Source organism: Pantherophis guttatus, chromosome 2 (assembly GCF_059756535.1).
Source record: "Pantherophis guttatus breed Tessera chromosome 2, ASM5975653v1, whole genome shotgun sequence".
Lineage (NCBI taxonomy): Eukaryota > Metazoa > Chordata > Lepidosauria > Squamata > Colubridae > Pantherophis > Pantherophis guttatus.
Genome location: NC_142064.1, coordinates 157,671,078 through 157,690,942, shown reverse-complemented (window position 1 = coordinate 157,690,942; position 19,865 = coordinate 157,671,078). Strand labels below are relative to the sequence as shown.

At 46.2% G+C, this 19,865-nt stretch overlaps 1 protein-coding gene across 19 annotated transcripts in view; it reads right to left on the bottom strand.

Moving 5' to 3' along the window:
* Positions 1-283: 283 nt before the first annotated feature.
* Positions 284-19,865, bottom strand: part of RBFOX3 (RNA binding fox-1 homolog 3) — a 461,718-nt gene continuing 442,136 nt past the window's right edge. For 9 of the 19 annotated variants that reach the window (XM_060688756.2, XM_060688761.2, XM_034412828.2 and 6 more), the window contains 11 exons: positions 18,266-18,523; positions 16,267-16,407; positions 14,417-14,470; positions 13,215-13,307; positions 12,131-12,191; positions 11,703-11,756; positions 10,042-10,174; positions 8,850-8,889; positions 7,938-8,002; positions 3,868-4,003; positions 1,648-2,787 (listed from right to left, as the gene is read on the bottom strand). In XM_060688756.2, the coding sequence (XP_060544739.2) occupies positions 2,743-2,787; positions 3,868-4,003; positions 7,938-8,002; positions 8,850-8,889; positions 10,042-10,174; positions 11,703-11,756; positions 12,131-12,191; positions 13,215-13,307; positions 14,417-14,470; positions 16,267-16,407; positions 18,266-18,523 (1,080 nt within the window). In that variant the 3' untranslated portion in view covers positions 1,648-2,742. The other 10 variants (XM_087887091.1, XM_034412822.3, XM_034412827.3 and 7 more) reach the window with 10 other exon arrangements.

The window sequence follows — 19,865 nt, the reverse complement described above, 5'->3', positions numbered from 1 at the left end:
CACAGTTCAATTTAATTATTTAAAATAAATCATTATTTTAATTTTTGTCATTCGCATTTCATTTTGTCCCTCCTTTGGCATCCTTTAATGATTCTATTCCACTATTTCTTTGCTATTAGTGTAACTCTTGTCCCGCGGTGAACTGGCCATGGCAAGTTCTCCATGGCTAGTTGTCGTAGACCCTCCTAGAGCAGCCTGTATTTGGAAAATGCCCAGGTTCCTCCCCGTTTGCACCCTTCACCACATTTAACCACCTCCCAATCAAAATCTTGAGCCATCCTCATTGAAGAAAGAAACCTTTATTAATAAATAATAATAGTAATAATAATAATAATAAATACTGTTTATTTGAATGGTCACACTTTTGAAGCATATAGAATGGGGTGGGTAGCTGATGCTCCCAGGGTGGGAGAGGGGGTAGCAAATGGGAGGGGGGGGTTGTACAAGGGGGCAGGAGTGGCAAAGGTGGGGCTATATACAACAGGAATAGAAAAGGAGGATCATCTGGTTGCTGGCATGTCAGGAGCTTTAATGCTGAATAGAAAGTGAGGTTTCATGAGATGACTAAGCCAAGGGGAGGTCAGGAGCAGGGAGGAGGCCCTGAGTCCATCTGGCTCTGGGGTGGGGTGGGCGGGTAATGGGACATGCACTCCTCCCATGAAGGGCTGTGGGCAGGGAGGAAACCCTGGGTGGCAGCGGTGATGGTGGCAGCAGCAGCGGCGGTGGCGCAGCTTGGTTTGTGTAGCAAAACGGTTCTTTCTCCGAATGCCCTGGTGCCCAGCCTGGCCCCCTCCCCAGCTGGGGGCTACGCTGCTCTCCCTCGCCAGCCACACAGTCCTTGAGGAAATGCTTGCCCAGCACCCTGGCTTCAGTGTGATGGAGGGGGAGGCGTTTCTCGGCCCTCCGGAGCAGGGTGGGAGGTTCTGGGGGAGACCTGGAGATCTCGGACGTTCTCAGCTCTGAGTTCAGCCAGGCCTCCCCCAAGGACAGCTGCAGGGGTGGAGCTCGCTGCCTTGTGGGCCGATGGGAGCCGGGATCCTCAGGGGGAGAGGAAAGTGCAACTTCTTCAAAGAAACCCCCCTTGAAAACCTGGGGTGCCCATCCACCGGCGTACCCCAGAAGCCCTCAGCCTGGCCCTACACCGTACAGGAATCCAAGGCTTGCCGACTTGACCAACGGATGAACCAGCTAAGCGCGAAAACACTGGGAACTTCTGGGATGCAAGAAGCAGGACGGCTAGCCCTGCCGGGCGCTCATGGCGTCTTCTGCGGTCTGGAAGGGCCGCAGGTCTTCAGGAGGGCTGGAAGGAAGACGTGATGGCCTGGGGCCTGCAGATTCCAGTCTGTGTCAGTACTTGTCCCTCCTGGCCCCGTGGTCTGCAGCAGGGAGGAGCAGGGCACGGGTCTCCTGATGCGGACGGCATTGTGGAGTCTGCGTGGGGCTGCCCTGCCGTCCATCTGTCCGGGCAGACTGTCGGTAGTTGCGCTCCGGCTGGCCTGTCGCTTGGGGCGCATGTGTGGACAGAAGGGGGCTTTCACTCAGTCGCTTGGCTTGTTAGTTTTGTAATTGTTTGTTGCTTTGCTTTAAAAAAAAATGTTTTGTGCCCTTCCTGGTCCCAGAAGGAAACAGCTGAAGGTTTCACTACAACAGAAAACAAAGGCAGAATGTTCTATGGAGCAACCTGCAGGCTGTGGCCTGGGGGGAAAACGGGGCAGGAGGAGAAGGCAGGGAAGCGCTTTCCGCTCCCTCTGTGGGTGCTGGTCCAGAATGTTAGATTTGGGAAGTGGGGTCCCAAAGTATCTTTAAGTTTTGCAGGTCCCTTTTGTACACAGCTGTGGGCCTATTTTGCTCAGCAAAATCAGTGATGAGGAAAGTTACCCAAGCCCAGCATGGAACTGGTAGCCAGCATTGTGGAAGGAAGCTGGGTTTGCTTGGCCCCACCCAGGGCCCGAACCCAGTCAGTTCCCTCAGAGACCTACATGCTAGGCCCAGAGGGGACCTGTGGGGTCTCCTGCTCGCTGCACATTCTCCAGAATACCTCCCAGTCTCTACCAAGGCCAGCCTAGCAGTACATCCCTCACTCATTTCCCAATGGGAAGAGGGGAACTCAGTTTTTCTCCCCTTGCAAGAGAGGGAGAAAGATGCCCCTCTGATTGACGCAGGGCCTGAGCTGGCCCATCTTTCCCCTATAGGAAGGATCTGGGCTGTTGCCCGCCTGGCACTTTTGCCCTGCCTTTGTGTGAGGGAGAAGAAGGGCCACTGCACCTGAGGGGGGACGATATCCTGAGTTCCTTTGGCCAGAGCCTCTCCTTTAGATGTGTGAGAGCAGAAATGGTGCAGGAGGCCTCACAGGGGCCTCCTCCAATAGTATCCCAAAGGCTGTCATGGGGCTTGATCTAACAGGAGAACTCAGACACTGGGCGGCTCTATAGGAGGCAGGGGAGTTCCTGGAAGGTTATCTTGTTGGGATGGATGTGTGTGTGTGTGTGTTTGTGTGGTAAAAGCAGGCACCTGTCCCAGCTCCCTGGCTGGCTGCTTTGCAAAATGACACAAACGTGGCCAATACACCATCAGAGACAAGTGGGAAGAGAGGCATGGCAGGCGGCTTGAGGTAAAGAGATGGGTGATTTAGGCTGCCAAGGGTCAGCAGCAGGGGACAGGGGCCCATGTCCACGGGGTTTTGGTTGGATTTCTAAGGAGCAGTCAGTGTTACTACTGTGAGGAGGGTCTGGGTCTGTCTTGCTAGTAGGGAGTGAAGCGGCTGTACCCTCCTCGGTATAGACTAGCCTGCAACATCAAAGATGGAGAAAAAGCCAATCAGTATAAAGGAGAGGCACAGCTCATCCCTGCCCTGTCCTTGGAGCCAATATGGGGGTGGGCACTGAGGCTGGCAGAGAACTTCTTCTGAGGAGATGGGAGCAGTGAGGGGAGAGGTGGGGGAGGGGGGCGGGTTGGACTCAACTTCCCAGCATGCAAAGTCTGCCTTGGGGCAGACTTCACAGGAAAACCATCCAGACAGATAAGGCTGATATGCATTTTAAAAAAGAAACGTAAAGTAAAATGGTGCTTTGGGGGCAGGTGCCTAACACTTTGCTACGAATCCTTCCATGGGTAAAGGAAGCAAGGGCCTTGCAAAACCATGCCTCAGTTTCCCTTAATCTAGACAGATGCCTTCCTCTCAGTATTTTCCCCCCTTCTGAGAGTTGAGGGTTCAATGCAAATCTGTGGGCGGGTGGAATTTCTCGTGGTATCACTAGGAAGGCCCTGATGGGCAAAGGTGATTACAGGATGGCTTGAAATCTTTCTCCTCTTTGATGCTGCCTAGAGACCTGATTACAAGGAGGCATCATTGCAGGAACCAGATGTGGAAGTGTGTTCAGAAACAGGAAGGACGGGTGGGGGGGTGGCTTTGGGGAAGAGCCCCTGTGCACGCACAGCTTGCTCAGCTCCAACCCACTTCCTAAAGGACCTGCTCCTTGAAGCACTGCTTCTGAACGGAGGGTCCCTTATACCTGTACAAGCTGCTACTCGCTTCAGGTGCTTTTAAGAAGGGCATCACTTGTTTAGGAAGCCATCCTTTTTATTATGTGCCCCACCCCCCCACCCCCAGGCAATGAGGGCAGCCAGGGCTAGGCCCAGCCCTAGATGTGGACTTCTTCACTAAGAAGCTTCCTGCTTAGGGTTTCTCTGGCCCCGGAGAGCTGATTAATAGGACTGCAGCTGAGATCCGAGTGTCAAGTGTCCCCAGAGACATCCCAAATCTTTCTTCCTCTTTTCCCAAGTACCCAACCTGACCGCCCACATTCCCCCCCCTCCCTCCAAGGTCTGGATGGCCATGCACAATGGGATAGAAGTCCCCATTCTTACCATGGTGCCGATGCTGTAGGTGGCAGCAGGGCCAATAGTGTGGTGGTAAGGGTCTGCAGCTGCATAAACTCTGCCGTAACTAGGAGCGAACACAGGGGGCAGCGTTAGAAACTGAGGAATCGCTGAGTTGCCAACCCTAAGTGTTCAAAAAACCATGAATCAGGCCCCAGTCATCATAAATTTTGCTTCAAGTCATGATAAACACAGAAGAAACGACAAGAAATGTTCACTGAGCTTTTAGCGAAGACCCCTGAGTTACTTTTCCCAAGTGTGTGTCCACCAAATGTGCTAGGACAACAACCCCAGCCTTAAAGCCATGCCGCTTGGGAACGCCAGCGGTTGCCATTCCACCATTGTTTGGGGGATGCCAATTGGGGAAAGCGACCCAGTAGTGAATTGCTCCAATTCCCCGTCCCAGAGAGAGATCATTTCAAACTACAAGCGTCTCCAAAAAGAGAGGGCTAGAATTCAAAAACTACTTTATTTTATTTTATTTTTTATTGTCATCCCCTTTTTTGCTGGGATGCAATTTCAGAAGGGAGAAGGAAAGGATCTGTTTCTAGATGAACAAGCAGGTCATTGTAAGGATGTCCTTTCCTAGAGAGATACTAATGTCCCATAAATGTACAGGTATCACTGTAGACTAAACAAGAGGTGGCCAAGCCTTCTTTGGCGGGTTGGGGGAAGTTGGTAGGACAGGGCCCCCAACTGTGTAGTCTTATAATTGTCTCTTTGAGGTCTGCAAGGAATTTTGGATTTCTCCTTTCAGTTCTGTGCGTTTTGTACCTCAAAAAACTACCTTAGCATTGCTTTTCTGGTTGTGCAAACAGAGATTGTGAAGGTTTGATTTGCAGGGGAGAAAGTATGTAACCCAGAAGCAGGAAAAGATTATTTGTTTTCCCAGGAGGGAAGGAATAAAACCATTTGGCAGCCAAAGGATGTGGGGTAGAGTCATCCCAGCTGCAGCTCTTCCACATTATCCTTGTTTAACTTCTGGTGTGCATCCTGCAATTCTATGAGGGCACAGATCACTATTTATTTTAATCAAAGGAGAAGTAGGAGTGCCTGGGTGACTGGGTCGTGCTGATTAGAACTGGTTTTGTAAGGTACAGACAGAATGTAAATAATTATTTCCTGGCATGGATGAAGCTGGAGCAGATCTTTTGTCAATATTGAGTTTTATGAGCCAAAAGGAAGACAGTACGGTATGTGAGGATTTTATGTGGGGGAGAAAGAAAACATGAGAAATGAATAAACAACTAACAGCTAAAATTTCAGAAGCTCTTTGACCAACAACCTCAAGGGAAGAATGGAATTAACATGAATATAGAAAAACTAACATTCTAAGATTTTATCAGCAGAATCCTTAGGATTTCTTATCTGTAAATAATTAACAGAAGGTAGCAGCATCTAGCCAGTGCTGGCTGATTTTGAAAAGGCAAACAAGATTGGAACTTGTTATTCTCTGGATGGGAGACCACCAGGAATTCCCAGGTTAGACTGAGAAATCAGAAAGACATTCTGGAATTGGGCACTGCTAATCCGCTTCTATACTGTTGCCAAGAAAACTGTGTGTATGTCAAAGAAATCATTGCTTCTGGACAGTTTGGTTAAGATCAAGAAGTGTGTCACAGAAAGGAAGCTTGAGTCAACTTTTAATCCTGAAACAGCCCTGTACACTAGGTTAGTATTCATCAGTACCAGAGTATTAACAATGACCCACTTTGCAGGGCTGCAGTGCTGTAGATGGGAAGGGCTCTGCTGAGAGTGTCACCATATAAGACCACATACATGTTCCTTGTTAGATCTGAATGTTAAATCTGATTGGCAAGACCAGCTTGTCCCAATGCAAGGATAATCACTAACCATCTTTCAAGGGCAGAAACACGCAACACCCTTAATCCATCAGGAAGGCCACTTCCCTGGTCCCCCGTCCCCCCCACCCCCAGACATTCATTAAATGTGTTTTTTGACTTATCTGGTTGGTCAATTGTTGGGCTTCATTTCACTGTAGGCCAATGCCTCTATTCTAAGGGTAAACTGTGCCCGGTGGTGGGAATGATCCTGCTTCCCTGGCCATCGGTTGCTGTCCTCCTGACCATTCTGCCCTGGGTGACTGGGTGGGCTGCCCCTTTCTGAGAAGTCTGGATCAGAAAAGCTGTACTTTTTTTCTTTGTTTTTGCAGGAGATCTGGTGAAACACTGGCACTTTTTTTAAAAAAAGGAAGCTGACTAGTAGAATGGTGAAAGGCTAAGCTTTTTTTCTTTTTTAAATAATTGGTGGAATGGGGAAACAAGGATCTTTTGGTTTTTGTTTAACTAGGTGAAATTTGCAAGAGTTGTGCCTCCTTTCAACTGACTAGAAGAATGAGAAAACCGCGGTACTTCACTTTTCTTCTGGTCCACTGGTCCAAACACAAGGGAGGGGCTCATATTAAAAACGGAAACCAGTATCCCGAAATATCCCCCATGGAAAGAAGGTAGTCAAGAAGTGGGAACACCCACCAACTGGGGCTATGGTAAATGCAGCCTGAAGTGAGCACCAGGCCACCATCATGGCCAAAAAGGAGGAAATCTGGAACTTAAAATCTGGAAAGGTTTTGTTTCCTGCAGGTTTCTACATGGAAGGCAAGCAATTAAAAGCTGCCATGTGGAAGAACCCTTAGTTTATAGCTTCCTTTCTTAATGAGGGTACAGCACACTTTTTATGATATCTCCCTATGAATTAACACAACATATGTGCATTTTAAGTGGAACTGAACAGCTGAACACACACATTGCTTTACTGAGCATGATAATACAAATACAGAAACCAGGAGAATGAAAAATGTTTTCTAGGAAAGGTTTCCGAGCAGAAATAAATGTGTACCACTGATAAAACTGTACTGCTTTGCTAGTAATATTTCTTGCAAGGGGTCACTCCTCCCCAGTTTTATCCAAATATTTCTTAGTTAAGCCCCTTATAATGTATTGTTTCTCATAATATTTTCATATCCTTCATATTTATTTACTCAGTTGTTACTTTGTTGTGCATCTTTAACCTGCTTTTCATTAACAGCAGAATAATAATCTACCGCTAACCTAATTAAACGACAGTCATTTTTTAATAGGATGCTAAAACATGTAAAGGGAGTAGGATGATAAGAATATTGCATGTCAATAAATACCTGATTAAGAAAATAGTCTCTCCCATTTCCCAAATGAAGCTTCAGCAGCTACCACTGTAATAACTAGGCCTGTGTGAAGAAGTGCTACTTGATTTTGCAGAATTGTTTTGGCTTCGATAACTGCAGTGAAAAGGCCCCGCAGTGTGGAAAAGCAACTTTGCTTTGAATGAAATGTCTTTGGTGCATGATCAGAATTTTCTTGGAGCCCAGTGAAGTGACTTCTCCTGGAAAGTGTGGCTGCTCTGCACCCCCCCTATTTTGTAGAGCCACATTGAAAAAGCACTTGGCTGAATAAACCATCAAAACTAAACGCCCCTTCAATGTTTCCTAACCCCCCCTTGTAATAATTGTGTTTAGAAAAGGAAGATAAGCACCAAAGGATTAATTGAGTTGTCTTGTTGCCTCCGAGAGACTCCGTTTAACAACATAACCTCTCCAAATGCAGGCCACTTCAATATAGCCATTCATCTTATCAGCATGAAATTCTGTATACCGGCAAGCCAGAAAGCATACACATTTCAGTGAAAGGTATAAAGAAAGGGGGAAGAGAGGTTGCTTGTGAAGAGCAGGAGAGGGGAAGAAGAACAGGGGCCAAGATGAGGCATTGCTCAGACCAGAGACTCTTTGCGCTGTGGACAAACCAGCTCCCAGACTTATTGAATGTTGCGGACTCTGCTGCTTTTTTAGGGTCTGCCAGGACTTCCAATATTCCCCCTGCCCCTGGGCCAAACCAGTCCATGGGGAAACGTTGGGAAATGTTTCTGAGTGAAAGCAGCGGTGTCCCTTTTCTCCACACCCTGGTGCATCAGTAACAATTTCTTGGTGCAGGGATGCCATTACGAATCCCTGCATCCAAGTGATGGGCTGATAAGGGGACCAGACGCCAAGGAGGAAGACGGCTTACCTGTCGCTGTAAGCTGTTGCTGCCGCCGCCGCAGGCTGGGCGTATCTGTAGGCCGCATACCCCCCCTGGAGTAGATGAGAGAGACAAGCATTAGAGGTGATGGTGCGACTGCAGAAGGCCACATCTTTTGGGGGATTTCAGGTGCTGGCTAGGAGGGAGATATGTACCCACAGGCCCAGCCCCTCTCCAATCTCATTAGCATTCCCTGGGGGCCTTGCTACCATTAACCTGCAGAAATTAAACATGCTGAGGAGAGAATGTCACCTCCCTAGTGGGTGGCGGTGTTAACGAGATGTCGCCTCTGATAAATCTGTCAGTGTGTGCCTGAAGTATTGCCCAGAGCACTTTGAATATGGAGGGGAAATGCTGCTGTATAACCCGACAGGCTGACACCAGGCCAGAAAATAAATCCTGCCCTTCGTAGGAGCGGATGCAGCCCTCGCCCCACCCTCACAGGTAGCCTCCTTCCCCTCTCCAGCTGCTGCACATGCAGGCAAGCAGGCGGGGAGGTGTGATTTCAAGCCTTCCTTTTCCACCCTTAACCTCCCTCAGTTGTGGAAAGTGCTGGGATGAGCCTTGGAAGAGTGATGAGAAAAGCTGTACAGCTTATGGGGAAGGCTCAGAGGCTGCCCAACTGCTGCTGCTTCCTGAGGTCTGGGCCCTGGGTTGTTTTCCCCACTGTGTTTTGGCAGCCTTGGCTCCTGTTCGCATCACTTAATGAAAAGAGCAAGCAGGGGAGGATTTCTCCTTGACAGAACAGCCTTCCTGGAAGGGCCTGTGCCTGGTTACCAGCAAAGTCTGCCAGGTCTCTGCAGGAACTTAAGTACCAGAGGATGTTTTGACTGGAAATGAAAAAAAAGAAAAAGAAAAAAAAGAGGCTCTCCTAAGGAAACTTTGAAAGGGTGGACTTACATAAATTTCAGCACCGTAGAATCCGTCCTGGTAAACCACTCTGCAAAAGCAAGAAGAATGTGGCCGTGACTAAGAGTTACTTTGGGTAGGGCTCTTTGAAGCTCACTCCGCAAGACTGGTTGTCTTCCAGATGGGGGAACTCTAGAGCAGGCCTCAGATGAGCCTTTGTGGCTCTGGTGTTTGGACCTATCCATTGCTTTTCTCTACCCTGACAGCAGGACAGGTGCAAATGCAGGCATCATGCAATAGACAGATAGAGCTGTCTGCCTGACAGTCAACAGGGAAAATCACAAAGGTATTGTGGAAACCTGGGGAAACCTGGACACAGCCACTCTTGGCTGTGCAGCCCCGCAAAATAGTCACACACGTTCTTGCTTCATTTTCGTCATTTTAAAAAGGATCAGGTTTCTGATCCATAGGGTGAGAGGCTATAGGATGATCAACACGGCTATCTATTTGTTTCCACATATCCCTGAGTCCTTCGGGAGTAGGGCGGTATAGAAATTCAATAAAATAAATAAATAAATAAATAAATCTAACGATGCTTCCCTTCCTGTATCCCTCATGTTTGTCTAATTAGTCAAAGAAGCCTCTACAACACAAGATGGAAGATGATCTGCTTCGGAAGGAAGCATTAAAATAAATACATTGTGTGAAGTACTTAATTGGCTTGCATAATTTATCCTGGCCAAGGAAACAGAAAATTCCTGTTGAAAAAGTGGAATGACTGGGAACATGACTTCTCTGGCTGTATGAGTTGACTGTGAAATGTTCAGTGCCACCGGGGTAAAGTCTCTGCCTAATCTTACCAAAATGGTGGCCTCCGGAAATGCCATAATTTCCATAATTTCCAGACAATAGGGACGATCTGTAGGAATCTCTATAGGAAAATTGAGGCCAATGAGAAATCCAAGGATAACTCTGAATTTTCCAACCATGTGTCCAGAAATCTAGGACAACAGAGACTTTATGTCTTAATCATACTGGAACCACAAACCGAGAAGCTTCAGGAAGGAATGTCTTAGAATTAACATGGCTTATAATGAACTGATGAATGATCTCACTGCCCAGAGCTGAGACACATGGGAAAGAATCCTCTGGGTCTTGAGAAGATTGCACATCTAACTTTGGCCTTTTTTGGAAGTGCCGAACCACCCATCTTTATAGGGCAGCCTCTCTGCTCAATACTTACGCTCCGTAAGTGGGGATGGGTGGAGGTGGGGGAGCTGCTCGGAACGTGTTGTAGACTGTGCGTCCTCGGCCCCTTAAGTGCGTTCCCCGGTACGCTACTGCGGTTCCTGTGGCTGGATATGGAAAACCGGTCACTGGAGGAGGGGAAGAAATAATCATGAGGACCAGCCTTGAATAGCCCCAAATTTTAAACTCTGTTCTCCATTTCCCCCTTCCCCTTCCAAGAATAAGGGATGAGCTTTTCCCACTTCCTTCCTCAGGTATGTTCCTCGCAGATAACCTATGAACCCAACCCATCAATTCAATATTGCTTCCTAATTAATATTTGAGGAGCTGTTACAAAGAAGGGGGAGGGGCTAACCTATTTCCCAAAGCATCTGAAGGCAGGACAAGAAGTTACGGATGGAAAGCTCTCAAAGAGAGCTCCAACCTTTCTTGACAATGAAAACAATTAATTAATGGAATGGCTTGCCTTCAGAAATTGTGGTGCTCCATCACTGAAGGTTTTTAAGAGATTGGAAGCCATTTGTCTGGAATGATATAGCTTCTCTTGCTTGAGCAGGGGGTTGGACTAGAAGGCCTCCAAAGTCCCTTCCAACTTTGTTATTCTGTATTTCTGTTCCTATTCCAAATATTTGCCTTCAACATTTTTACCCTCTGTCATAATTCTATCAGGAATTATGCATTAGGGCTTCAGAATATGACTATGTCTCAGTTCTAATCACGTTTGTTCTCTTTTTTCACAATAAAATTCAGATTCAGGCATAGTTTTCTCTCTCTTCTGTAACCCTACTTTTATCCAAACCAGTGTCTGAAGCTGGTTATGTGAAGTACAGATGGAGGAATGAACTGTTTGCAAGGAGTATAAGTTCTGCAAACAGAGCTACCTGCTAAACAGAGCGCAAGATGGCAGGGGTGACGGCTAAACAATGTCTCAGATCCCTCCCAATTCTATCAGGATTCATACACCACATTAAACCCTAAACTTAGGCTAACAACACAGGATTCCTCTACTTATATGCTAAGGCCCAAGCAAACAAATGAGATTATGGTTTTATGCGATGGCCGGCTTCATACAATATGCTAAGAGAGAGAGAGTAATGGGAACCACAGCATCCTGAGCTATAAATTCCATAGGCCCATTTAGCTGTGTTGAATATGTTGTGCAAAAGCATATTAACTGTGCCAAGAATATTGTGAGATGCATTCAGTGATATGTTTTATGGCGTGTTTATACTATCCTAAATCTGGTTCTGAACTGTTATAATTTGGCCAGTCTAGAACCCTAATTTACAATGGGGAGTCAAAAATCCTTGCTACTTGACTATAAATTACTAAATTATGTACCTATAGATTCCGGTTAATAGTCTATCAATCCTAGAGTGAAGTTTTAAGATAGTGATTTGCCTAAAATTAGGCAGAACGCCCCATGGCTAAACAGGAATATGAACCTAATGTTTCCCAGACCGAGCACCCCCATTCCCCCCTCAACCCTCCTCTCTCCCTTCTCCCCCCGACTTTTCGACTTCTTGCTTTCTTCTTTGCAAGCAATAGCCTGTGGCACCCTAGGAATAAGCAGATTCTGCTATGAGATTCAGTAGTCCTGCCAGATCCCTAAGAGATAAATGCTTGTCCATGGATCTGGCCTGATTCAGACATTACCTGCATAGAATTCAGGGCCATAGACGGCGCCCACTACAGGGTTCAGCTTCCAGCCTGGTAACAAAGAAGGAGGCAGTCAGAAAGCATTGCTCCTCCAGTCCTCCTAAACTCTCCCTAACAGGGGAAGTAATGGCATTCCAAGAAGTGGGCTGGAGGGGGTGCTAGGTTCATTAGGCATTATCCTTGAAGAGGGAAATTTGGGGCAGATGCTTTAATAGGCTGGGTGCTCGTCTTGCCATCTCTGTTTCCAGAAATACAACCCAAATCCATGCTTTGCATTTTTTTCTGCGAAGCCCCGCCCACCACCAGGAGTCAGAAACACCTCCCCATCCCCAACCTATAGGGTGGCTTGGAGGAAAACAAGCCTGCCCCCTTTCCAGGAATGCCTGGCTCCGAACTCACTTCACCACCCTCCCTTGTTCCATTACCGTTTGTGTAGGGATTAGCTGTCTTTTTGTTTGTCATGACCCGTGCGGTGGCATTGTTGACCTGTTGAGAAACAAGCACCAGGTTACTGATAGACTTTGGGGGTCCAAGTGGAATTCCTCTTCCCTGGACCTCAAGGAAAACGTCAGCATTCAAAAGGCTGATCAAGGTTTCTGTCAGATCGTCCATGATTTATGGGCCAATCATCCTAAGCAAAGGCAATTTGCTTGCCACCCTACAATTCTCGACATCTTGGATTATTAGCCGTCTGAGTCCTAATCTTACAGCTCCTTCCTAGGGTGCTGGCCACAAACAGGAGTGCAACATTAGAACAACATTAGTGGGCTTGTTGCAAGGGTCCACTGCTGAAACTCTATCTTCCCAGGGTCGTGTTCACAGCTAGCATGCAGGGCCCTGCACAAGCAGTTTTCATGCATACTAGAAATACCATTAACTGGACAGGCTAAGCAATGCAGGCAAGAGGAGACCTAAGAAATTAAACCAGTAGAACAAAAGGGTGGGAGTTCCAGCAGAAGAGGATGTCAGGGGCAACAATGCAGCACCATCTCTCTACCTTACAACTCTGAAGAACCAGAGATCCAGGGATCATCGTCAGCGCTCCAGTGTGAACAAAGGGCTCAACAGCTATCAAGAACTACATTCACAGAAGGGTTTTTTTTTTTGCATCTTTTACACGGTCTATTCTGAAATTGCTCTATACTTCCTTTTGGGAAGGCAAAGAGCAAGAATCTCTGACAGGTGACAATTGCACAGGATGATTTAGGCAGATTTTCTGGATTTTCTTGGAGACATTATACTTCTCTTCCTTTCCTTAATATTGTCTGAAATGACTGCGTGTAACAGGTTCTTGGTAGAGACATTCTGCCTTCCTATCCTTCTGCATCCTTCCCTACCAACCAACCTACCAGAATCAAAACCACAGGACATGCAACATTCACTCGCCCGCCTGCTTGTCCTGGCTAATCCCAGAGACAGATATGTGTGTATATATATATATATATATTGAAAGGTTGCAAGTGTGAGGCCTAATGCCCGACGCAGAGCAGGCAGTGCATTTGTTCGCACCTCAATTTTGCGTCCCTCTACGATGGTGCCGTTCAGCTTCTCCCGTGCCCGATCGGCATCTGCACTAGTTTCAAAAGTTACAAACCCAAAACCCTGTGAGTGAGGGAGAGAAAGGAAAAAGGAAAGAAAAAGAGAGAGGTTGGGGAGGGAGAGAGGTAGGAAAAGGAGAAAAGGATGAAGAAAGAAAAAAAGGGGGGCGGGAGGAACAGGACAGAGAGAAGGGGTGAGTAAGGAGCAGCAGAGAAAAGAGGCAGGATGTGAGCTTCCCAAGCCACCCTAAAGACCGGGCGAGGGGGTCAGGGGTGGGGGGGGGGAAGGAGTGAGGACAAGGGAGGATAAGGACTGAGAGGAATAAGAGGACAGGACAAGATCTGCATCACCACTCCATTAGGGCAATACGACCCAAAAGGACTGCAAATGTGTACGATTATTTCCCCCCACCCCCGACTATTGGCTTTACATTTATATCATCCAGGTTAGAGAGAGACAGTGGCCCTCCTAAGTGTGAAGAGGCTGCGGGGATGATTGAGGTCCAGTTGTGCCCCCTCCAGAATGCTCAACCATTGTGTGACACTTCCTCAGCTTCTGTTCAGTTTAGCTCTTACAGTCAATAACGGAACAGCAGGAGTTTAAGCCCTGAAAGGATTTCCCAAGTTTCTTTCTGACTTAAAATACCTGAATTATCTCCTGGAACCAAAATTCAATAGTGTATTTTCATGTCTATTATGGGGAAGAAGAAATATCCACATGTTTCCTCCAAACCTTAATATCATATTGCCTTAAGTAGCATGTTATGTTATTTTATTTCTCTCTCTCCCTCTCTGGTTAGAGCAATTTCTAATCTCACCATGAGAGGGTGATCTTTTTCTGCATTAAATTACTTTTAGTGATAGCTTTGCGACTGACAGTTTTTCCTCTTTCTATGGGACTCCGAATCTAGAATTGCTTAAGTTAATTATTTTCAACTAGCTCAGCTGTTTTCAGAGGGAAAGTTAAAATACCAACATGTCATTCTTACATCTAAAGTCACCGGGCTTGAAGGGATGGTGAGGAAAGGGTAGTTAGAAACCAGGAGGCACCCTGTGGCAGAGAAAGGAAGTAGTAAAGGCAGGGATGCAGAACGGAGGAGACAGACTGGCCCCTGGGAACACCCATCTACAGGGACATTTGGGTTGTATCAGACATCAACATGTTGAACCCACCTTGGAACCACGCTCATTGAAAATGATCTCAACATCCAGGATCTTTCCAAATTGCTGGGGGAGAAAAAGAGGGACAGGGGAAGGGGGAAGAAGGAAAGGTGAAAATGGGAACGGAGACATCATTTCTTTCCATCCCGGCTTGGAAAAACCCTTGTGCTTTGATTTATTCCCAAAGGGCATGGCGTGCAGACATCTCTCGAACATCCTCGAGTATCAAATACAGCTAGTTCTCATTTACAGGTAGTGCTCAATTTACGACCACAATTGAGCCCAAAATGCTCTGTTGTTAAGTGAGATATTCATTAAGTGAATTTTGCCCCATTTTACGACCTTTCTTGCCCCAGTGGCTAAGTGAATCACTGCAGTTGATGAGTTAGTAAGCCGGTTGTTAAGTGAATCTGGCTTCCCCATCGACTTTACTTGTGAGAAGGTTGCAAAAAGTGATCACATGACCTTGGGATACAACAACGGTCATAAATACGAACCAGCTGCCAAGCATCTGAATACTGATGACATGAACATGGGGAATGCTGCAAAGGTCGTAACAGCAAAAAACGGTCATAAGTCACATTTCTCAGAGTGGTCACTAAACAAACTGTTGTAAGTCGAGGACTACCTGTACTGACCGCAATTGGGGTCGGCAACATCATTGCTAAGCAACGTGGTTCACCTGATTGTGCCCAACCTACGTCTGTTCTGCGGCAGTTTTAAGTCACGTGATTGTGAGTTGACATTTCTCGCTGGCTTCCCCACTGACTTTGCTTGTTGGAAGCTGGCTGTGAAGGCTGCAAATGGCAACCATCACATGACTGTGGGACACTGTGATTGTCGTAAATGCGCACTGGCTGTGAGGTGTCCAATTATGGTGCCATAACTATGGGGATGCTTGCAACCGCTACAATTTCAAAGATCAGTCGTAAACCTACTTTTTTTCAAATTTGCGGTCATAAATTTGGTAAGCAAGGACTACCACTATTTATACACATACACAGAAAGAACTTTTGGGATCTACCATCATGCTTAGACAGACACCGCTTTGTTTCCACTGGCTGCTAGGAATCATCACCCCTGGAAGTACAGGAGGTGTTTTCTGCATTATGCAATACTCAGCCTTTAAATGACATGTCCTAGACATGCTTAGAGAAACAAGTTTAATCCTGCTTGAACCCTGATCACCACAAGACCTGCAGAGCTCTGTGGGGGTCAGAGGGAACAGACAGGAGTTCCTGCCAAAGAGGAATTTAATTTAATTTAATTTAATTTAATTTAATTTCCAATTTATATACCGCCCTTCTCCCTGAGGACTTAGGGTGGTGTACAGCCAAGATAAAAAAAAACAGAATACAAATATTAAAAAACATTTAAAAATATATATAAATTTTGGCCCGAAAGTTAAGAAATCACAAACTAATTAAAAGAATTTAAAAATTTAAAAATTTGAAAATGAAAGCAAGAAGCAGGCCCTTTAGATACATGGATAATTAAAAGATATAACAAGAGTATGTAGAAGCCGTATAAAGATAAGAAGTAGATCTGACAACATTTGGACCCAACATTGTTAGCTTGATTGATATTCACTATCTTGGACTGATTTGCTGAATTTATAAATGGTGCTAAATAATACTCTGTTTTAACCATTGTTTGTTAAGTCAGCCCTAGCGGTTCACACAAAACATTCAACTGTAAACTATGTTTTACTTAACCACAATGCCAGGTTCACATATCACACGAAGCAAAAAAAAAAAAACCCGACTAAATTATAATGTGAAAGACAGAGTGAACCCAGTCAGTTCCTTCCCAAGAAGACCACATTTCTATCTTTATTTAGCACAGGAAGGTGACAGCCTTACCCCAAACATTTGCCGCAGATCAGGGTCCCGGAAGCGGAAAGGGATGTTGGAAACGTGTAGCCGCTTAGGCTGCTGTTTGTCAGACCCATTCTCTGGTAGGTGTAGTGTCTGGTTGTCTGTCTGCGCTGCTTCATCTGTCTGCTGGTGAAAATAAATACATTAAAGCACCATTGTGATTCTTTCTAGGTGTCTGTGGGTATGCCGTGCGTGTGTGCGGGGTGGTTAGCTGGGTCAGGGAGGGCATCACCATGGCTTGCGAAAGGCAGATTTCAAAGGTATGAAATGAATCCAGCAAAAATGCTAGATTGGATTTGGGGCAATTAGGTTTTTCAGCCTGCAGGTATATTAACTTTCCTGGGTTTAGTATATAATCTGTTCTTCCGCTGAAGACTGGGGTTCATTTTTTGCAAGTCTTATTCTTCAGTGCTTGGGGCTGGAGCCATTTCTCTGTTTAAAGCAGTCAATTTTTTGATTCCTTCTCTTTTCTCCCCCCCCTCCCAATCCACCAGCCCAGACTTCCTCTCTGCCTGGAAAGCAGGTTGTTCTTGATACAGCTCTGAAGGGGTTTACTTTTAGAGGGTTCCTTCCATCATATGGGGTCCCACTTCCATTCTTTGGTTTCACTTCTTACACCCCCAGTTCTGCAGGTGGCCTGAACTCATTGCTTTATTTTAGCTCTCCCCAACATTTTCCCCCCTCCTCTTATACCCCATTTCCCTGTTCCCTGCCTAAGATAAGGCCAAAGCTCAGGATCTTCATGTTGCAGGGTCCCCATGATCCCGAAAAGCATTTGGGAATGTGCATTCCTATGAAAGTGATGCTACTTGATTGCTAACTTTTAATGTCATACCGAGACTAGGCTCACAGAGTGTGCTATCGCATGGTTTGTTTAGCTATGGCTTACTGATTAAAAAAAAATGAAGAGCTGGGTTTACCCGACACTCAAGCCATAAACCATGACTTAGAAGCACGATAACTAGGTGAGCAGAATACAGCAAGCCAAACACAAACAAATCACATTATGGTTTAGGGCAATGTGAGAAGCCAGTCAGGGAGCAGTGGCATATGCTCTTAGGGACTAAGAGCGCTTAAGGACTAAGAAAGTTCAGCTCTTTAATTTCAGACCAGCTACCATCCTCCACCTTCACCATTTATAAAAAATAGGGGCCGTAGTCTTATCCCTCTACCTAGGACAGCAGTATCACTCGAGAAAGTGGAATAAGAACTAGCGTGGACCTAAACGCACAGCTCCGGGAAAAGGAGGCTGGGGATGCGTTGGCTCCATCCTGGGTTTGCATGCATTCCTGCACACACAGAACTAGGTGGGGAGGCCGAGCTCACTCTCAGAGCTGCGTGGTGGCGAGCAGCCAGCCTGGCACTCAGGGATTGAGGAGCATCTGGGAACTGCTCACTCAGCGCTTCCTCGCTGAGCTGCATTACAACCACATCATTGGCACGATAGGATTGGCAAGCGGCCAAGCAGGTAGATTACAAGTGATTAGGGACACAAAGGGAGCCAGGAAACTTAAGTGCTGAGCCACAAATGCCCATGGGGGTAGCAGGGTGCTGGAATGGCTTCTCCGCACCGGCCTCTTGCTGCATCAGAACTCTGTTATCTTCACCCTGCTCTCTTTCAATCCTTTGCTGTCTCTGGGCCTCAGACGGAAGTGGAACAAGGCCAAGCAGACAAACTAGGAATGGAGGCAGAAAGGGCACTGGATCAGCAGTCTCGGTCTTCCCTGCCACCCGTAATGCAGCCTCTCAGTCATGAGCCAATGGGTCCATTTTTCCAACAGAAAGTTCTTCTCATCCAACTTTATACATCTTCCCCCCAAGTTCCATCCTTCCAGTTTGCATTTTTCCGGGAGGAGAAACCCCTTTCTCCTTCTTCATTGGATGTCTACTTCCTTGATCTGCCCTATACTGCCCCACCCCCACCCCACCCCCCATGCAGGCAGGCTCAACAGCAAAGTCAGGCCCTGTAAGGAAAATCTCTTACCGGTACCGTTTGTGTGCCTGCTATGGACTGCGTGCTGGCATCAGTGCCCGGCTGTTCGGAGTGGCTCTGTGCTGGGGTGTAGAGCGTCAAGGCATGCTCGGGTACTGTGCTCTGCCCCGAATAGTCCTGTGCTGGATGCGGGTGTGGTGGTGGTGGAGCATACTCTGGAGGGATACCATTCTGTGGGGGTGGTGGATATGTTGCCGGGGGATAGGGCTGAGCCATTGCGTCAGGCGGAGCCGTGGCGTCCTGATTACCCTGCAGAGATAGGACAAGAGAATACTCCTTATTCATGGCTGACAATCTCAAGCCAGGCTGTGAGGGTGAACCTTCATCAGCTCCTCACTCTCTGTCCAACAGCTCAGGTGAATTCCAGTTAATCTTCCCATAACACAAGGCAGTTAAGTATTGGCTAAAACAGTAATTGCTTCCAACACCAAGGCAAGAAAGAATGCTATCAACACACACCTTTTATCTGCCATAGAATTGCTGGACATCATTTTATAGGAGCAGAGTGGAAGCAGTGTACACGGGACGATAAAATCTTCAGGGTAGATGTGCCCATCGTTATTTTAGTTTTCAATGGATTTGATTAGACTCTCATTCTCTTCTGGGAGAATTAGAGACATAAAAAGCACCTCACTGAAGGCAAGTTGGAATTACAAGGAAAAGATAAAATTATGTGTAGAACAAATAAAACCCTGCTCTAGATAACCTGCCCAGCAACTTCATGGAAGCTCAAAAGTGTATTTCTTTTACAGCATTCTTTGTCATGTATGTTTTGAAAAGCGATTAGCTATTTTTAAAAAACTCTCACCATGACACATTGCAACAACTACCAACACTTATGCTTATACATCTGAACTGCAGGTACATCACCTGGACACCCATGGATTTAAGCAGAGTAGCAATTTGTCCACTGATATTTGTCTTTTAGAGATGGGAGAAAGCAAATGGATGCTGGGTGGAGATTGGAAAAAATGCCTTTAGGACAGGATGAAAGTCCCCAGTTCATGCTTATCCCAGCTGAAAGGGAAGTAAAGGGGCCAAGAAAGCAGCAAGATATTTGTAAGACACAGTATCTGTTTCATTATATTAACATAAACAATTATCTTAATCAAAGGTCAGCCATATTTCTAAATGTTGGGCCTACTAAATTCAAAGATTATACTTTCAAATGGAGGTGGAAATGTCCTTCCATGGGGCAGTCACCTAAGTATTGATTTAAGATGAGATATTGCAGGGGTTTCATTATTCTTTCTATTTTGCCTTTCCTGCCTTCCAGCAAAAATTGAACCTACACGGCCCATTCTCTTATAAGAATACATAAAATTATTTATTCGGAATCACTGATATGCTGTGGCATTATCAACACCTAAAACTGGCCTATCTTCCCGGTTTAAAAAAGGGAAGGGGATTCTGAACTAGAGAACAACATGGCCTTTGCCAAATGATAGCAACTCAGTTTCAAAAATGTGTTAATTTCAATGAAAGTTAGAAAAGAAAACCAAACACTACTGTATATTAGATGTCTGTGGTTGCTTCTACACTAGATACACTTAGTGTATCTAGTGTAGTGTATCTTAGTGCTGAGATACTG